At 51.8% G+C, this 19,262-nt stretch overlaps 3 protein-coding genes across 3 annotated transcripts; all 3 read right to left on the bottom strand.

Annotated features, from left to right (window-relative positions):
- Positions 1-7,346: 7,346 nt before the first annotated feature.
- On the bottom strand, positions 7,347-11,006 carry NEUTE1DRAFT_45155 (uncharacterized protein; the record flags this gene model as incomplete). Its single annotated transcript, XM_009853329.1, has 3 exons — positions 7,347-7,838; positions 7,940-9,221; positions 9,289-11,006. 3 exons carry the CDS (start codon positions 11,004-11,006, stop codon positions 7,347-7,349), a joined length of 3,492 nt encoding a protein of 1,163 aa, XP_009851631.1.
- A 2,972-nt stretch (positions 11,007-13,978) lies between these two features.
- NEUTE1DRAFT_65299 (uncharacterized protein) lies at positions 13,979-16,851 on the bottom strand (the record flags this gene model as incomplete). The annotated part of the gene is made up of 4 exons (XM_009853892.1): positions 13,979-15,642; positions 15,712-16,110; positions 16,180-16,556; positions 16,650-16,851. 4 exons carry the CDS (start codon positions 16,849-16,851, stop codon positions 14,074-14,076), a joined length of 2,547 nt encoding a protein of 848 aa, XP_009852194.1.
- A 605-nt stretch (positions 16,852-17,456) lies between these two features.
- NEUTE1DRAFT_65297 (Allantoicase) lies at positions 17,457-19,080 on the bottom strand (the record flags this gene model as incomplete). Its single annotated transcript, XM_009853891.1, has 2 exons — positions 17,457-18,917; positions 18,990-19,080. 2 exons carry the CDS (start codon positions 19,078-19,080, stop codon positions 17,944-17,946), a joined length of 1,065 nt encoding a protein of 354 aa, XP_009852193.1.
- Positions 19,081-19,262: the final 182 nt, after the last annotated feature.

The following is a 19,262-nucleotide window of genomic DNA, read 5'->3' as shown; positions in this document are numbered from 1 at the left end:
GGGACTGAGGGATAAGCACATTACCATGGTGGTGCTAGTGCGCTGACATGTTGATTTCGCTTGTCATATCATAGCATCGCCGCACTCGTGTGATTGAGGCCAGATGTTAGGATTCAGGAAGTACGAGGCATACGGAAAAGTTGGAAGTTGGTGATATGAAGGCCGATTTGGAAACGGAAAGAGAAGCAAGCACACACAAGCGAACTCGAAGGTGGCATCATTGAGGGGGGGATTGGTAGGCGGGATGACGGACTGAAACTGGGAGGAAGAAAATTCGCTGGACCGAGATACATATTGGAGACAACAATTGAGGTTCCCTCGGCTTGGAGCTACACTAGGATCTGATCATCTTCTTTTTGCTTTCTGGCGGCTGCCCAGAATGCCAGCCCAGGGTATCTATCGTCAAGGGTGTCCAAGGCTCACTAAACAGGGGGGGTCCGCTGCAACCAAGGTACACCACACCACAGCCATGTTAGGTTTCTCCACACTGGACGGTCCTGCAATTCCCGTTGAGATGGAGTCACGAGGCCGAATAGAGGAAGCATCGGGGAAGGATAGGGACATAGCTCCGAAGTTATGAAACCGACTACACGTTGCTTATGGCCTCTAGGCCCTTTATTTCGCACGTGCAGATGGGATAGCGTCCCCGGCACTGATAGATTGCCGGTAATGGATTTCCCGGGACTTCCCTAATCCGTCACGGCAGCGGTACCAGTTGGCGAGCTTGGTAGGGAACGGGACGGGGGGGAACACAGCTAACTGGGAACTAAAAGGTTCACACAGTGATGCCCCCAATCGCAAGGAACAGGACTACTACTACCTACGGATGAAAACTTGTCAGCATGTCTATACAACAGGTTATATATATCCTCTAGGATGTCGCGTTTCCCCATACATGTCAAACTCCATGCTCAACGCTAACTTTTTTTTAATTCTCCGACTGGACTTGTTGCACATCTCGAAGGTCGCAAGCATTTCCTAAACCAGGTCTCTCGAGTGAGGGATACCAAGTTCTCGAATAAACGTCAATGCTGGCAGGTTCCCTGGGTTGCATTGTTGGTGTAGTAATTGTCGAACGATGGCTCCGTCGATCCGTCAACGGTTAATTTTCTTTCTTTCTTTCTTTTTTTTTCATTTCTTTTCTTTTCTCTTTTCTAGGTGGGAGGAGCCTATTTTTTGTGTTTCCTGCCAGGCACATACACACCTCACGCAAACGCGCGCGAGCCCTTGACTCTTCGTACATGAATCATCGCCGACAAACCTTGGGTTAGGCGAGCCAAGGCGACGGAAAAGACTCGAGCGAAAGGAGACAAGCCAAGCATCGACCGTAATAACGCATTCGTTGGGGTCTTGGTACAGGAAAGGTAAGAAACACCTCATAGCCTTCATCCAGTTCCATGATAATTGCAGGCATCCCAACGAAGTTTCAAGAGGCGGGGGCACCGTACCGTACAGTCTAGACGTACAGTGTACCCTCCCTTGGAACTTTTAAGGTCGAAGCTGAAAAGCTCAAAGGGTCATGGTGGTATCCTTGAGCTTCTCGAAGTGGATGTCGGGCAATTTCTCATTCGCTGCACGCTAGCTGCAGGAGCGTCACACTGAATGGCACAAGAAAAGAGAGTTTCAACTTACAAACCAGGGAAGCTCACATTCATACACCCCGAGACACCGCAATATGTATACTCAGACCTCGACCAACTTGTGCCTCTAGAGTCCAGTAGGCGCGCATATGCGCCAGAGCCACGTTGCGCTCTCTTAAGTTGTCCGGTTCGGTCAATACGTCGTAATCAATCGGGAAGAATCACCGTACCCCCCCCCCCCCTCTTTTTCTTTTTACAAAGTCAAGGCATCAAGCCTGAACCAAGACTATGTACTAGTGGCCGTACATATATCGATCAGCCATATGTATACAATGGCAGTAACGATCAACCTTGGTGTTACGGGTTCGACCAGACATTTGATTACATAACACAACAAAGTCGTTAGTTTTACCCCTGTTTGACAGCCATTCGGCACCTCTGACACTCCTTGCTAGCTCTTTTTTAACAGGAGTGTCACCAGTACCTCCAAGTAGGTATGTAATCCGGAACAGAACCTTGCAAAGTGGAAGTTATGTATTCCGTCATATGTATCCTCACCCGGCCCGGACTTTTAGTGATTCGTCTCAAAATCCAATAGTGAGTAAGAGGTTCAGTCATGGCCGGACGGTATAAGCGGAAGTATGGCTATGATTATGGTATATTGGTCGTCGCCGTGTTGGAGCAAGTCCGGGTCCGGGTACGGTGACAGACATGGAAACCGACTGACAAGTTCGTGACAGTGACAGTGACAGTGGACGGGACGAAGGAAGGGAGCACAGTGGCTCTTGTACACTACATACAGACAGACTTATGACGTTGCTTAATTGTAGGGCTGCGCTTAGTGAGTCGAGATCCCTGTCACTCAGCGTGAGCTTTGGCACAAAGCCCAAAATGGTTTGGCGTAACCGAAGACCGGGGCCCCAGAGAAGAGAGCAATTGAGATCCAGGATGGTCCAAGGGGTGGAGAAGACTCCTTGTCATCGAACGAACAGAACGACATCCTCCTGTCTTTTCCCCCTTTGTTCTTTTTCCTTCGCCGCTCCCACCCAATATTATATTGACTTGAAACACATCATTTCAGTGGATCAATACCACCTTCCACTTTACCTCTACTGCTTCTTCGAGGCACTTCGTCACGACGGTACCAGACTTTGTAGATTTGGGACAGACGACACCGACAGTGACTGCAGCGACCCTAGGTCCGGCGTTCACCACAACAACAACCACAACTTCTGGTGAACTATGCTACACCGAACCCAATGTTCCATTCTTGAACCCCACTTACTCTACTTGGTACAGAATCTGTAGAGTTACCGTGACGTCTCGTGTTGGTGTTGCCCCCCTCTCCCCTCGGGCCGGGAATGTTGTGACCTGTGATACTGATCTGATCTGTGAACCCGCGGCGGACCAAGACAAATCTGGACCTGGCAAGCGGCTGAAGACGACACGCGGCAAGTCTTACACGGACGGCTTATTTCCAGAAGGGAATTGTCCCCCCCCCCCCCCCCCCCCCTCTCTTTCGGCTCCGAGCCCGGGATTGCGGGAACCGGATCTTGATCCCGGAGCAATGTGTCACTTCACCAATGACAAACAGGGACAGACAGCCCGGTTTAACCTCAAACCTCAGGCTGTCCAGGGATCACATGTCGCCGTCTTCCATGTCTACAGTGGTAGCGTGGGCGTGACAGGTATGACATGATGCAGTTGAGCCACCTACAAGGTCCGAGAGCCAAACGACGAAGTGGAATGGAAGGATAACCCAAATCGTGTCTAGGTTCTACCCAGTTTCAGGCAGAAGAGCCAGCTCCTGTACCTAGAGGTCGATCTCCCAGGTTAGGAGCATCATGTAGCGTAATTTGGGCGCGAGGAATGTATGCCCTTACGGCCCATATTGCACGACTACAAGACGAAGAAGGCTAGGCCCAATTTCCAGCCATTCCTCGTCTTCCGCTTCCCGCTTTCCATCCGTTGCCGCTGTCTAACGTTGCTCACCACGTCTGTGGCGAAGAGTCTCGCCCAAGAACGGTGTAAGAGCACAGGAGTTTATTAGGGAAAATTGTCACGGGTGTCAGTCATCTACTTTGCTTAGCATGGATGCGAGTCCGATCGCTCTCTTTCTCGGATCAGGGAAGAGTTTGACTGCGGCCGTCATGATCACGGCCAGTTTCACTGATTGTAGCCTGTTCATGGACATATCTGAGTCATTTTCAATTAATCATGAGCGGGTAAACATGTGCGCAGATTCCGAATCAAGATCCAGTTACAAGCCGGGTTGAGGCTCACCGACAGGCAGAAACAGCTGTTCAAGTCCACATCCAGGGCAAACCAACAAAACAGCACACCGGTCTCTTACCATCTACCGTCGGAGCATGGCCATACCTCGCTAGTACTTGCGAGGTTGCCTTGCCTTGCGGCTCGCTTGATGTTTATGTCCTAATGAAGAAATTGCAAATTCACCCAGCTGAGCTCTGTTGGGTAGTGGAGGACATTTATCCGGGTAAACAAGCTCTTGAGTCTGGATTTGGGCTCTCATGTTCGCCACGAAAACGGCGGAAGCGAGATCATCTTCCTTAACGGTATTGCTGTCTCGTCCGTCTCGTTGAAATAACCGCGCTCCTGCACGCGACCGCGGAAACGGGGCGGCACGTTTGCCTCGAGGTAACTGTGATCTTTGAGGAACGCGTACAAGACACCGGTTGTTTTTCCTTCTCTCTACGCGAATGGAAGCAAAACTACAGAAATGTATTAGCTCCTTGCTGGTTACTTTACCACCGGCCCTTATTCCCTATCTTCCGCTTTAAGACGTGCAGTTTAGGTGCAGTCTCTGTCTTATTAGGACACATACACCGTTGTTGTGTTGTATAGTCACTGATTTGTGTTAAATATACACTCCCTCGACAAAAGGAGAAAGTGTAAGCAAAAAATGATTATATGGGACAAAATTATTTCTTCGTCAATATCTAGCTTAGCATAACTCTATACCGTCGTTGTTTTGCATCTTGCGTCAATGTATCGCAGCAAAACAGCATGGAAAATATAAGCTTCACAACCTACATATCTCTAGGTAAGCGAGCATCACCCAAGCTGGTGGCCCCATATCCCCAAAGATACAGATAGAAGTAGCTGAAACAAGGCTTCAAGTTTCGGTCACTATAACCACTGGGCTGTGGTTGTGCTCTCTAACTATTAGGCATTCATACTGGTGAACGAAAATTCAGACGGTATCGTCGCAGCCATCTATCTACCTGTAAAGATGGATGAACTCACACTCCTCATATAGTAGGCGAGAGGGGGTTTAAGAGCCAAGCTCTCGCGTGGATGAAGACAGCGAGAATCCAGAGATAGCCCTTGCCGTTGCTGTAGCTGGCAATGATGACAACTGAGAGGAAGGCCAGGAGGAGAAGCATGTAGAAGACGAACTCCGGACCCAACCTCGTCCGGGTTGTCCTTGTACAGGGTTTTTTTTTTACTTTTTAGTTTTTTTCCGAGTGACTCTGGTGGTGTTGGTGTGAGATGATAGGCCTTGTGTCTGCTGCTGAGTGATGATGGTAACAGAGACAAAAGGTGATGGAAGTAGCCAAACCCCTTCCTCCATCCGCCTTTGCCTCCGCCTTGATCCTGCTGTCTCTTTTCACCACGGCCTGCCCCGTCCTCAGCCCTGGTCGTAACCCCTCGTTTTCCTCCCTTCTCCCCTTCTCTCTGTTTCTTCTTGGTATTTAGGTTTTTTTTTTTTTTTTTTTTTTTTTTTTTTGTTCATCCATACATCTCGTCGTCAACACCGATACACAAATCAACACTATCCCACCAATTACTCATCCCGATGATGTTGTCTATTCTAGGTGTAATATTTTGTTGCTGTTACTCAGATGGATAGTTTTCTCTTTCGTTCTTCCCTACTCCTCCTTCTCTTCATCCAACCCCAGCGCTTTTCATGGCATTCACAAGCGAAGGAATCGTATGCGGAGTGACGAGGTAATCGGTGGTGGTTGGACAGCTCTTTCAACCGAAGCGAAGCTCGGAAATGGCGCAGTAAGAGTTGTTTCCTGTGTTGCAGAATCCGTACAGCCCGTTTCGCAGATCAAAGTCGCACATTTGCCCCAAAGGTGCTCGTGAACCCCGGTGCGGTGGCCGCAAGCGTACAGGCGGATGGCGTATTTCAGATGTCGGTGCCGTTATAGTCATCCAAAGAGGAAGAGAGCAATAATGAGGAAGAGGAGCATTTCGATAACAAAGGGTGAAAAGAATGGTTCTGGTGAATGGGGTGAAATGAAAGGGCCCGTAGTGATAGTGAAGGAGAGTGAGGGAAGGGGTTGGTATATGGTGAGTAGTCAATGCTGGTCGATGAAGGGGCGCTATTGCCACCAGCGTCTATGGGTTGGCTTCGGGGAAGAGAAAATGCTTGGGGTTGAAGAAGCGGGTGTCGTAATAACTGTGACGGATACCGCTGCCGACTTCAAAACTTGGAAACTTTTCGAGGACGTTGTCTATCACTATCGTGGTGACTCTGATGCAGCAAGTGGCTAGGAGATATTCGCGAGAAAGGCCTTCATCTAGTATTGTCACAAACACTACTAGGTAACTTGAATTCTTAAACACTGCCTAGTCTTTCAAGCCTCCCCCCCTCCTCCTTTCTCTCTCTCTCTCTCTCTCTCTCTCTCTCTCTCTCTCTCTCTCCCTCTCTCTCTCCTTTGTGTACCTCCAGCGGAAGTCAACACAGAAAGGGGAAGAAGGGTGTAGAAAGAAGATGGTGTGCTGGTGGCAAATTGATAGGGGCATCAAGGAGCCTGCAAAGAACAGAACGTTGTTTCAGTTCAGTGACTTCGTCTACGAATGTCCAAATAGATCATGTGCTACAATGGGACAGGCATACTTGGCCCCGCATGCTAGCCGTCGATTTTAGGCATCTATGGTAGGAATTGGTTCCATCTCAAAGATCATTAGGTCGTTGAGTGTAAATCTTACAGCGCCGTGCTGTCGGATTTGGGAAATGCACATAAAATGGTGTAGCACCTGTTACCGTTGCAAGTGACCACCGAAGAAGACTAGACAAACCAGTACGTATTCAGGGTAGCTGGAATTGAGAAGAGTAGTCCTTGTTGCACCTTGTCACTGGTTTCATATCATTTGGCGTCCTTCTCGTCGTCAGATCCCGCAAGTCGAAATTGTGAAGGCATCATTGAAATAAGTGACAAGGGATGAAACAGCAAAACATACAATGGCGTCGGGAACCAATATGTGAGACCAGCAGCAGCATTGGGGAACAGGTATTAAGAGAAACGTATAGTGATAGAGAATGAAGAACGAACGTCCCATAGAGTTCTCGATCCAGACTAAAACTAAAGCAATGAACTCGGGCCGGATTAGTGAGTCAAAATATACTTGCGGTCGGTTTCAACCAAAACCGGAAAGACGAATCCCAGTATCCAAAAACAAATAAAAAAAGTAGCCGAAAAACCGAACATGAAGGGTATCTATCCGGAAGCGCAAAGAGAGCAACATCGAAGCTGAACAAAGGGTATAACAGCAGCGCCAGAGGAAAGAAAAGATAATAACGCAGAGGGCAAAAGGTAAACGAGTGAAGGTGGCAGAGAGACCGCGCATAGAACCCCCCTCCTGATCACTCTGCATGCCCGTCCAGCCCGTCACCTTATCAGCGGCTTTGCCCAAAACAAACAGCACCCGTACCCGATCCAAAACTTAGAACCCAAACTCGTTCGTATCTGAAGGACGTTAAGCCCGGCCGACTCATCTCATCCGTCTGTCCGCTCATCTGTCCCTTTTTTTCTGATGTGCCCTCCACTCTGTTCGTGCTACCTTCATTAGTAGGTCCTCATCCTTAACTGGGATCCACGATGTAAGTGTTTTCATTGCGTTTTCAAAATCCGCATCCAGCAACACGTCCCTCATGGCGTGAATCAGCGCAGCACTCGTAGCGTGGAGGATATCAAGACCTCGCGGCACTTCTGCAGCTGTTTGGTTTAGATGTCGTTTACTCCTACGCTCGCTCAACTTTGCCAGGAAGCTTTTCTCCTTATTAGTCTTGGATGTTTGCTGAGTATCGGCGTGTTGTAAGTGTGGTGTCACCTCTCCGGAGTCTCTTGCGGAAACCTGAGGGCCCAATTCCCCTTCAGGCGGGCATTCTCCCAGGAGCATAAAGATATCCCAGACACGGAGCTGAGCAGCAAATGGTATTGACAGGTTGAATAGTGTAAGATACCACCTTGTCCCATATGCCGTCGGATCAATGGCTAATTCAGTCTACAAGACAATGATTCGTTAGCACAGCGCCAGGAGAAAAGAAGAAGGAAAAAAAAAAAAAAAAAAAAAAACCGCAAGCGTTCTGAAGCTTAAAAACGTACAAGTTTGGAAGCAACGTCCTTTCCCGCAAGCCAATGTTTCTCAAAGTCGTCTAGGGTGGAAAGGAGCCCTTCGAAATTTGGCGAATAAAGCCTCGAAAGCCCACGATACCTCCAAAGGCGAACCATCATGATAAAACACCTTTCCTCGTCATAGTAGCATAGCAACGTGGCTGCTAGAGGAGCCATTCCTTGGACATAGCCGGTATCGGGGAAATATAGTGAAATGGCGTGTAGAACGCGGAACAGTAGACGCTGGCCCCCACGGTATCGCTTCCGAAACATGATGTGACCATTGACCGTCCTGGGAACGTCGAGATCAATCTGCACGTCGTCGGGTGAACTGATGTCCTGCAACCTCTTAAACGCTGTGATTAGCACCCCATCAGTTTCGGGACTATTGGCATTCTTTGCACTTGTTGCGAGGAAGGAGAACCAAGCTGCGGAGCGCCAGCAATCTGGAATTCCTTTCCAAGTGCGCTCGATAAGCTTGGGGTTCTTCGTGTCGAACTCAAAGTTCATGCCTTGGCCTTGACCTTGACCTTGGCCTTGACTTTCGCGGCCGGCTTGGCCCTCACCGCCGTCTTCCAGCGGGAATCTCTGAATGACCTTTGCCATTTTCCTCCACTTTTCGGACCGTTCCAACTCTTTCTTCTTCAGGGCTTCGGTGCTTTTCTTGCCCGTCATCTTGGCCGCGTATTCCAGGATGTCGGTCAACCCCCCCGCCGGAAACGCTAGCATATCCCCAGCCTCGTCCATCCATCGCCGGTCCCGGTTGGGTGGTAGGTGATTGGCGATGGACCGGAAAGACGATCGTGTAGATCTTCGTGATGCGTTTGAATATGCCGAGTCAAAAGTGTGTAGGGATCGCGCGGACACCTTTCTGCTCGGCGGGCCTCCAACAAGGCCTTGACCGAGGGGTGACGAGGAATAAGCCGAACCGGGCCGTTTCGTCAACACGTTTCTTTTCCTAGGTGAGAAGTGTCTTGACCTGGATCCTGGCCTGACTGTCCTACTCGTCTCTGGCCTGTAGCTGGTTTCTCGCCTTGCTGGCCTCTCCTTGATGAAGCCATAGCGGTCAACTTCAACTCCATCCAGATTCTCCCAATCTTCTAGCCCGCCGGCGCGTTCGTGCTCGCCCCATCTCCTAGCACCAGGCCGGTGATAGCTGGCAGCATCATCCCGTAGCGACGAAGAACTGACCCAGGGTGCTGTGGGCGGTGTTGGCGCAATGTGGCTCGCGGCCCAGTCGCTCGAGGACAGAACATGTAATCGGGGAGGGTCTCTAAGAAGAGGTACGGGTTAGCAGCGCATGGTGAGGTCTGTGTCTTGGTTCAAAAGGAAAGCCGTACACAACATCTGATGGGTCTCCCTCTGAGGGTAGAGGCGGAAGATCGCCAGCGAACGAGACGCGCCGCCCGCCATCTAGCCAACCATCGCTGGATTCATAGAGCGATCTCACCTTTTGTGATTCCCTCTCTACGTCCGTGGGCATAACGCGGATACTGGGCAGCGGGGCGGAGGGCGACGTCGGGTCTTCATTGATGGCGATGGATGGGCGTGTTAGCCCCGAGGCGTCACTGAGGCGCGATGATTTGGAGCTGGCTGTCTCTGTCTCCCTTTCCCCTTGAGTGTCCGTCTCATAGTGGTGGTCCAAGTCTGCTGCTGCTGCTGCTGCTGCTGCTGCTGCTAGTAGAGGTTCTGCTGGTGGTGATGTTGGTGGTGGTGGAGTGGTTGGTGTTGCTGCTGCTGCTGCTGCTGCTGCATGCGCCGTGCTGGTAGGTGTAGGAGGAGTAGGGCCGTCGGTTCCCTGTGCTGCTGCGTCTGCCAGCTCGTCGTCTCGTTGCGTGCTGTTGTCGACCGGAGCCTGCCCGCCAAACATGATACTGCCGCGGCTGGAAAAGTACAAGTTGCCAAAGTCGACTGCAAGACGGTCCTGGGAGATGAGCGTGTTAATTGGACTGAAGGGGCCGTGGACATTGTCAGCTCCAAGACTGGTTGGGGCAGGGGAACTAGAAGAAGCACCAGTGGAAGCAATGAGAGCCTGGGAGGGCTGGCTGGTGTGTGGCCCCTTGCCCGGCCTGCTAGCGCCGACGGTGACGGCCAAGGAGTTGCCGGTTGATGAGCCAGCGCTACCGTGCTGCAGGCGTGGGGGACTTTGCAGCGTCTTGGGTGATTTGGATGAGCCAAGCGAGCCCCGCATGGCGGCTTTGGCTGCGGTAGAAGCACTGGCAGACGCTCTAGCGTAAGGGGTACTGCCGGGGGGGAACGTGCTAGATGAGGCCGTCGACTCCCTGGAGGATCCATCCGCTTCGGGAAATGCAACCTGGTCCCTGTCGCCCTCTCCGCCAACCGAACCAAGCGATCCTAGGGCCCTTTTCCGCCTTCTGATCCTACTTGTCTCCATCATCGACTTCGACCGGACAGTGGCCCGGATGCTGAGTGTCGTCGTGCCAACTATCGATCTTGACGCTCTCTTCAATGACCGTAATGGCGCCGGCGCCGGCAATAGCGCCAAAGCTCTTGCGGTTGCTAAAGGAATGCACAGCTCGGCGACGATCCCTGATGTTTCTATTTCCGGCTTGTGCACGCCCTTGTCGTCGTCCTCACCTTCTTTGATGTCAGTCGCAAATTCTGAGCAGGGGCTACCCAACGCCTTCTCAATGCTCTTTGAATCAGGCAAACTGCCGTCGCGCTCGCTATCGCCCCGTAGCGTGATAGACGATAAGGTCGGCGCGCACGAATCCCTCTTTGACTCGACGTCGCCCGCGATGCTGACGGCCGGTGGGTCGGGACGGAGATGAGGCTCTAGTCGGAAGAGCGGGTGGTCTTCCGGCGGTGGCGGGATTGCTGGGCGGACAGCAACAGTGGGAGTGGTCGAGGCGCGCGGACGAATCGAGACGCAACGAGGAGGTAGTGGCGGGAGCAGAATGGGCGGTTGTGCCTGTTTTGTCTGTTCATAACGGACGCCCACCGGATCAGGGTGGTGGTCTCTAACTGACGACAGTCGCCGACTTCTCAACCTTACACTTGGCCTGTGGCGCACACTTGCCGTCCTCAGCGGTGCCATGTGTGAGGCACGCGACGAACGAGGAGCAATGGGAGGGTCGGGTTATACGAGAACAGGGTTGACTATGCCGGGATGGCCGCTTGTTTGCTGCTCTTTGCCGCCCTGGGGTGGCCTTCAGAATGTGGCGGCTGATGGTTACCTCTATAGCGGTGGCTAGGTAAGGTGGAAATGGTGGGAGTGGGCAGTACTGATGATCCGGGTATCGTGTCACCTTGCTGCGGTCTTGTGACACTTGTGTGTCTGACGTTGAACAGTCGAGGCTCAGAGTTCCTGCACAGAAGAGGCAGAAACCAACAAGAAGGTTGCGAACAGCAGAAAACAGGATATCATCAAGGAGGCGGCGTGTATAAATTCGGGGGCGGCGTCCAGGTTGTAGTCCGGCTATGATGATGCAGTGTCCGAGGCCGCGGCGACATCGATAATAGCACGAATACCTAACGATAATCCTCGTATGAGATTGCTGACTTACAGTCCCTGAAACTGGAGGGTATGACGAACGAAGGGGAAATATTCAAGGTTAATGGATGGGGAATAGCATCTCCTTTGAGAGCCATCCCGGGTACAGGGCAGGAAGGAGAGACAATAAGATAGGCATCGCCAAGTGGGAGGAAAAGGCACTGAAGCTTTCCTCCCTTCTCTATGTCGAATCCGCCTTCCGGCCCTTTCTCACCGGACTCACATATACCCCTCCAGGCCGCTGAAGTGAAACGAAGTACTCGGCCTACAGTCCACCATCGGTTTTATTTGATCCAGCCAATGCGTGAGCAGCAATCCAAAAGCTTCTAGACATCATCTTACTCCCTGCCTTTGGTACTCGCGAAAGTATTTCTCCGATGATGGCGGTCATCGCGCTTCCATGTGGGGGTCCATGCCGCCGCCACTTTTTGCCAACTCTTGCTCGAAATCTGAAGTTGACAAAGACAGACGCCCGTACGTCCACAACGCCGTGGGCACAACTTGCTCCAAGTACGCTACCCAACGGGATGAACATGTCCCTGTAGGTAATGAGGACTGCGGGTGCGGGCCGGCGAGATTGCTACCCTCCGATCACAAATGATCTCGACTGAGACACCTGGGGTCGATCAACATCTCAAAGCACACCACGAGCCGAGCAAGTCCAACGGTTGCCCGCCCAGAGTACCTGATCAAAGCTAGCTTCGGCGTCGCGATGTGGCATGGAAATCTAACAAGCCGTGGACAAGTGAGACAAAGCCGGAGAAGAGGACTGCGCGCTTGTGAACTTATATGGTCCCCTATGCCGCAGGTCGCAGATCACAACCAACAAGTAACATGATATCAGATACAAAGGCGACAACGCAGTCTATCCAACTACCCGATTCATTCGATAACTATTACACACTTCATACGACTCAGGATTTTGTGCCACTTGGGGTCCCAATACTACCTACTTTGACTTCCCAACTTCCCCATCCCTATGACACAAGGCGACCAACATCTCTGTATCTGTGTACTAATAATGTACTTAACCGTTAGGCAGGCGGTCTACAGGCGGTAATCCGCCAATATCCGAGATGGAATCGCATCAAGTTTCCTGCCTATACCCCGCAAAGCAGGTGGTCTTGGATCATAAATGGACTCACAATACACAAGTGTGCAACTGCTCGTCCATTTTACTAGGTAGTGGTGGCAGTAGGAGGTATTTTCTGGCATCTATTGGACAAACGGGTAACTAACAGCCAGGTTCGTCTCACTATGTAGCCCCACACTATGTATAATGTCTACTGCGTACACTTTGTCGAAACTACGCAGTACATCTTCGGCTCCGGCCATGGCCAAGAAAAAGAAAAAAATACCACCTTTTCCAACCGACTACTCCCGTTTCCGTCGGCTACCGACCGTAGCGTCTCAGACTTCCAATGCATTCGTCCCAGGCTAAGCATCAGGCAGTCAAGCTATTAAGGTCTCAAAGTTTTCGAAACGGAATCTCGAGTGATATCGACATGGTGAGAGTAGACCAATCCCGTCCATAATGCATCCCCTCCCCTCCCCTCCCCTCATCATATATATAAAGCTTTCCATTCGTCGTGCCACCCGTCAACCAACCAACATCCTCCTGTCCCTTGCATGAGAGCTTGCAGCCAAACCGACGCCAAGACGAACGATCCAAGCAACCAGCGGCACAGCACCAAGCCTAGTTTCCCACATGACCACTATGTATCATCATTGTTCCCTTCTCTGAAAGATATCCTGGGCTCCAAAGTTTGACCTGAATTTAGCTTGAAAAATGGTTAAACCGGGGAGTTTAACACATAACATTTTAGGCTTACCTTCAAGTTCAACAGACTGGATCATGAAATATCTACTCTCGAGTCAATGCACGATACGTTGCACAAGGTGATTAATACGTATCTACTACTACGCGGAACGTCGATAATAACGAATCAAATTGTGTTGTACTTTCGAATGCTGGGAGCAACTTAAATCATGCTCTCTCGTAACCCCCCCCCCCCCCTCTTCCATAAATGAGTTAGTATTGTGGTTATATTTCGCTCGTATCCCCTCTTCTATAAATAAAGTTAAGGTAGTCATATCTCGCTTCGCTCCTTTGATCCCCCCCATGTTTCCATCACCACCCATCGACTTCGTTCCGGGACCCGATGCAGCCAACTCTACCAACCTGCCAACATATATCTCCTCACACAATTTATCACCACCTACTAGACCTCATTGTAACACTTTAATGTGATTATTCACTAGCTGACCCTTTTCTGTTCAATGTTTTCCCTTACAACCTCGGTATTTCAACGATCAGTCGAGATGAATATACTTTCACATATCCCGCCGCAATGTAGGCAATTCCGTTAGGTACGTCTCTGTCTCTCTTCTTCTCTGTTTATAAACCAGCCAGTAAGAACCTCAGCCTACTCAACCACAATGCCCGAACAATCTCCCATCGAGCAGCTACGCATCTACCATGTCTATACTAATCCACTATTGTGACCCCGTATTATGTAGAAAAATATTCTTATTAAAACTTCTTTCATAATGGCTGCTACCCTACCCTCCTCTCCCGCAACACACATGTGTCGTGCCGCTTCCTCGTAATCTAAACCTCCTCATTCTCCCAATCCTTCTCCCCAAACAGCGGCGGTCCTTTCCTCCCTCCACTAGTCGCCGCCTCAAACTTATCCAAAAACTCGGGCGGGATAGTCGGTATGTACTTTCGTTCCCTCTCCCTGTTCACGCCGCCGAAACCAGCCCCGTAGCTGACCAGCATGTCCGTCATGCTGGGCAGAGTAAAGGGCAGCATAAAAGCCGGATCAAGAAGCAAGTTGGCCGGCGCGTCCTCATCGTCTTCGTCGCCTTCCCCGTCACCGCCTCCGGGACCCTCGGAAGACGACGTGGCGCCGCCTGGGGTGGACGCCCAGGGACTGCCGTTGATGGACCTGCTGATGGGCGTCACCGGCGTGCTAACACTGCCATCGCCTACCCGCTCCTTGATGGACGATGTGACTGACAACTGCGACATTTGCGACTCGCGTTTGCGCTCCTTACGCATGGCCTGCAGGGCCGTGAGGTACTTCATGGCACTCTTGGGAAGGCCCTTTTCGCCAACCTCGGAGCGGTAGTGCGTCGCGGCGTGAATAAGTTGCTGGGGGCTCAGCGCCTTGAGCTGCTGGAGAGTACCGATCAGGGCCTCGAGGTCGTCGGCGCCCAGCGACGAAAGTACTTGTAGCCACTGGAGGAGCTGAATGACGGGGGCAAGGTGGCGGCGCGTTGCCTCCATGGTGGTCTCGCCGCTCGACTTCATCTCGCCGCCCTCGTAGTGCTCGGGTTGCCGATTGTTGGTACGAGCCCAGTCCTCCAGGGCCGAAATATTCATGCGGATCTGCATGGCCTTGGTGCGCGCCAAGTACTTGCGACTGGACATTATGCGGTTGAAGAGCTCGGCGCCGAGCCAGTATATCAGTTGTGAGATGACCTGTGCCGTAATCACTGAGTGGACATCATACAGATCCAGGACAAATAGTGTAGAGGAGAGTAGTGATGTCACGTTCCGCGGAGACGGCTTCGCCCTCTGCTTGGGGGACGGCGGCCTGAAGCGCTTCTCCATGGGCGGTTCCTTCACCTCCTTCTTGCGCTTGAAAATCGTCCACTCGTTCTGGAAAGTGATGTTTTCGAAGCCGGGGATTGTTTCGTGGTCCAGCATGCCGGCATCCAGCACCTTGTCAAGACGTCTCTCTGCATCCCGGACAATAAGAATGAAGATCTCGTTGATCAGCTCTGAAAGCTGCGCCTGGAATTCGGTGGTCGCTTCTACCAAGCCGGCATCCTTCTTGAGGTAATGTAGCAACAGGGTCGCGTTGGATGCCCAAAAAGCCAGGATAGTCATATCCCACTGGTATCTCTCCACGACATTGTTGATCTTATCCATGGCAGTAATCAATAGCTTTGCCAACAGTTCACGGCTGGCATGGTAATGCGCATATCGAGCCCCCAGGAAGATCATGTTCGCGGGCACAGGTTTTTGTGATGGTGATCGTTGCGGGGTCATGTTGGTGATGACAATGTCCAGGATGCTGTCCAGCTCGCTCTCCTGGAAGACAAACATTTGATCGTGGAGACACCTCGCCCAGTCGAACTCTTGCTGCTCTTCCTCAAATTCGTCAATAGGCTAGCGCATGGTCAGCATAGCAATATGGTGTGAGCGGGTTTGAATTCCTTGGTGGAGGGGAGTGCGAACCTCGGGTTGGTCGTCCATGCCCACGTTCCCTAGATCAACTTCCAGATCACGAGCACTCTCCATCATCATTCTCCTGCGCATCTCATTCTCGGCCAACTCTTCCTCGAACTTGTCTTGAGAAAAGCCTGGATTGTAAAAGTCGTCGGCACCAGCCGTGCCAATGCTATATCCGCTGTCGTGGAGATAGAAAGACATGTCGCTGTCCGGGGCAACAAAGTCGAATGCAGTTCGTCCTGTAGAGGTCTTCTTCTCGGGAGAAGCGCCGTTGTCGAGTAGTAGCTTTGCAATGCCCTTGTGTCGATTGGTCATAGCCCACATAAGCGCGCTCCATTGATTGCGGTCTTGCTTGTCGACATCAGCTCCGGCGTCGAGAAGGACTTGTACTGTGGACTCGTGTCCCTGTTGCATAGTTCTGTTAGTAAAACCTTCCCATGCATTCGGTCTGATATGGGGACAGAGCCAACTTACAAAACAGCTTGCGTAGATCAGGGCCGGTGTTCCTTCTTCATCTGGCGCATTGAGATCTACGTATTGTCTAGCTGGGCCATCTAGGATTTTACGGACAGACTCGACATTGCCATTGCTTGCAGCCATAATGAAGGCTCTTTGGAGGACATCCTTCTTCTCGTCCTGCGGCATCTTGTCGTCGTTGGCGATCTGATTCTCATCCTCAAATATTGCGCTAGCCGAATGCGCGGCCTGCGCAGCCAGCATCTCCATCAATCTAGTCTCGCTGTCGGCCCCGCCCTTGGTGATGTCCTCGTCGAACTGGGAGTCGTTAAGATTAAGGTTGCTGAAGCTCAGAGGCTTGGCCGGTATGGGTGTTGTCAAGAACTGTGATTGTCCTGATGAGACGGAGAGTCAGTACGAGGGCTGGCCAGTCCGAGACATGAAGCGAGGAATGATAGGTTGTATAGAGTAGACAAGGGGCAACCGACCTTGCCATCCGTCATACATCTCCGTCTCTGTGACCAAGTGTTCGTTAGGAGCATGTCTCCTGTCATCGAGGGAGCGCGGTAGATCGGGGGGCAACTGCTGTTTCTTCTGCTGCTGTGGTTCATATCCTCCCCCGTCGCTTCCAAAACCTCCTTCGTCTCCGCCGCCGGCACCGAAGCCGCCATCGAAACCCCCGTTATCCATTGGTACGGGTCGAGCGTAGCATGCGGCGAGCGGTGTCGGGTCTGAGCGCAGGTCAACCAAAGCGGCGGGTTGTTCTTCGGGCAAGGCTATAACGTCAGCGTAGGAAATTGTATCCAAAGATGTCGGTCGAAGTCGAACTGAATTAAGCGCACTGCGGCCGAGGATGAGGGTTCAGGGCAGGCCAGGACTTGGTCGGTGTAGAGTTGGGAGAGCAGGCGGAATGCAAAGAAGGTGACGTTGCTTTAGCTGGCTGAAGAAAGGAAGAGGAAGTGACAATAAATCTCGACCAGGTAATTCCTGTTAGGGGTTCAGTTCAAGCGACAGCCGGGCTGGAGTTGCGCCACGGAAGCAGGGCACCCAGGACTTGTCTATTCGTACTGCACTTGGTGGTCAACGCAGGAAGGACAGAGACGGTGGACGTATTGATGCCCTCGGTTGCTTCAAGTTAGGCCCCACCACTGACGTTACCACTGTACTACCGCTGTTATCGATTCTAAGGCGGTCCGTGCTTTTATACCTGTAGGTAGTGACCGGGCTCCGCTTCGATGTCACAACTTTTGGATTATATCATGTTCAACAGCGCGGAGTGACAGCTTGACAGCAATGTATTGGAAAGCTCCATGAGCGATTGAATTAACCCGATGCATTGCTGTACGATTCCTGGACGACGCGTCCTAAGATCTGAGGTCACCCAAGTACAAACGTCGGTGAGGGCATCTCGACCGGTAGTTTGTGGGGAAATAAGGACCCTGATTGTTATCGAGCCTAGCGAGGAGCTAGCGATCTTTACTTCTGGGGTGCCGACTGCTCTACTCAAATTTAAGCTTCGCAACAACCTCGTCTCGTGGGCAGCCGTGCATCCTTCTAATTTTATTCTACGACGAAAGCTGATTGAGAATTAGACTTTGTGACTTAAGCGCAGATAATCAAAGATCTGAGAGATTTCAATCCTTCGCGCTCAAATGACTGCACTTGCCCATCATACTAAATGAGGTCCTCCCCCTTTTTATGTGGATCGCTCGCTGTTCATGGCTCCCCGTAAATGCTGCCCTCACCGAATAATTGCCTTCAGATATATAGCTTGGTAATTTCTTAAACAGCCCTCTTCGCAAACACCCGCAGTCTTTTCACTCCGCCATCAGGCACAATGATGAGCTTGACGTGGGTGAACGGCTTGTCCTTCACCAAGCTTTCGACAGGGTGTTCCTGATCGGGACCGCACTTGATGGGCTCAACAACCTCTGTCCAGCCCTCAGCATCCGCTCCCGGCTCGCCCTCGCTCTTCCACTCGATAGCTTGCAGCTTGACCTGCTGGGGGTAGTTACCGCGGAAGTGGGCCGTGTCGACGATGAAGTTCTGGATGTAGCCGGGCGCGCCGAGTCTGATGATGGTCCAGTCGACGTGGCCCTTGGTGCGCGAGCGTGCTGTCTCCCAACCGTCGCCCATGTCCTTGCCGCGGCCCGGAAGGATAAGGTTGTCCTTGGTACCAAAGTGCTGGTCACTGCAGGAGATTGCAACTCCGCCGTTCTGGGCAGCCGCCAAGTCAAAGATGGCATCTGTATCGTCGGGGAAGACCGGTACGGCGTGTCCAAACAGACGGAACCTGGCGATGCCGCCGTCGGGGTACATGTTTAGTCGCACATGGGTGTACTGCTTCTCGGTAGGGCTCTCGAGTTTCCAGCCGAATCTTTGCGAAGGGCCGCACTCCTGAACACCAAGAATAGTCTCCCATCCACCACGCTCGCCCTTCCATGACAGAACCTCGTCGTCGTTTTGGCTGAAGCAACCCTCGACCGAGATGGCGGGCGCATGGTTGCCATTGAAGAAAGCCGTGTCAATCTCGACACCCTCGATGGTACCCGAGGCGACGCCCAGACGGATCACAACCCAGTCGAACTCGGCGGGGTTGTGTCTCCTTGTCTCCCATCCGTCATACCAGGCGCCGGTGTAAACCATCTTTCCGGGCTGGCGGATAGGGGCTGTAGGAGTGAGGAGATTGGCTGCTTCGGCGAACCATTCGTCCGAGAAACCGAGAACCTTGCCACCGAGAGCCCCCGAGATAAGATCTGTATCCCAGCTCGACTTCCGTTAGTTGAAAGGTTTGGGTTGCCATGTTTGGTGAGATGGATGCTACGGACCGATGGTGCTGGAACGGAAAGTCTTGTCGATATCATCGGCGGCAATCCGAGTGGCCGGAACAGCCTCGAGCTTGTAATCGATGTCGGTCATGGTGAGGGAAATGTGTATTTAAATAAGTGAGACTTCAGTCCTTGATGTTACAGAGAAAAAAAAAACAGAAAGGGAACGAGCGTCCTCGGGATAAACCAAGAGCAGGCGGCAGATTTTATATCACCACAGCAATAAACAGGAGCGATAGCTTAATCAAGATAGTGCGTTAGGGAGGTCAAAGT

This window comes from Neurospora tetrasperma (assembly GCF_000213175.1).
Source record: "Neurospora tetrasperma FGSC 2508 unplaced genomic scaffold NEUTE1scaffold_4, whole genome shotgun sequence".
NCBI lineage: Eukaryota > Fungi > Ascomycota > Sordariomycetes > Sordariales > Sordariaceae > Neurospora > Neurospora tetrasperma.
This window is presented reverse-complemented; position numbering and strand designations above follow the sequence as displayed.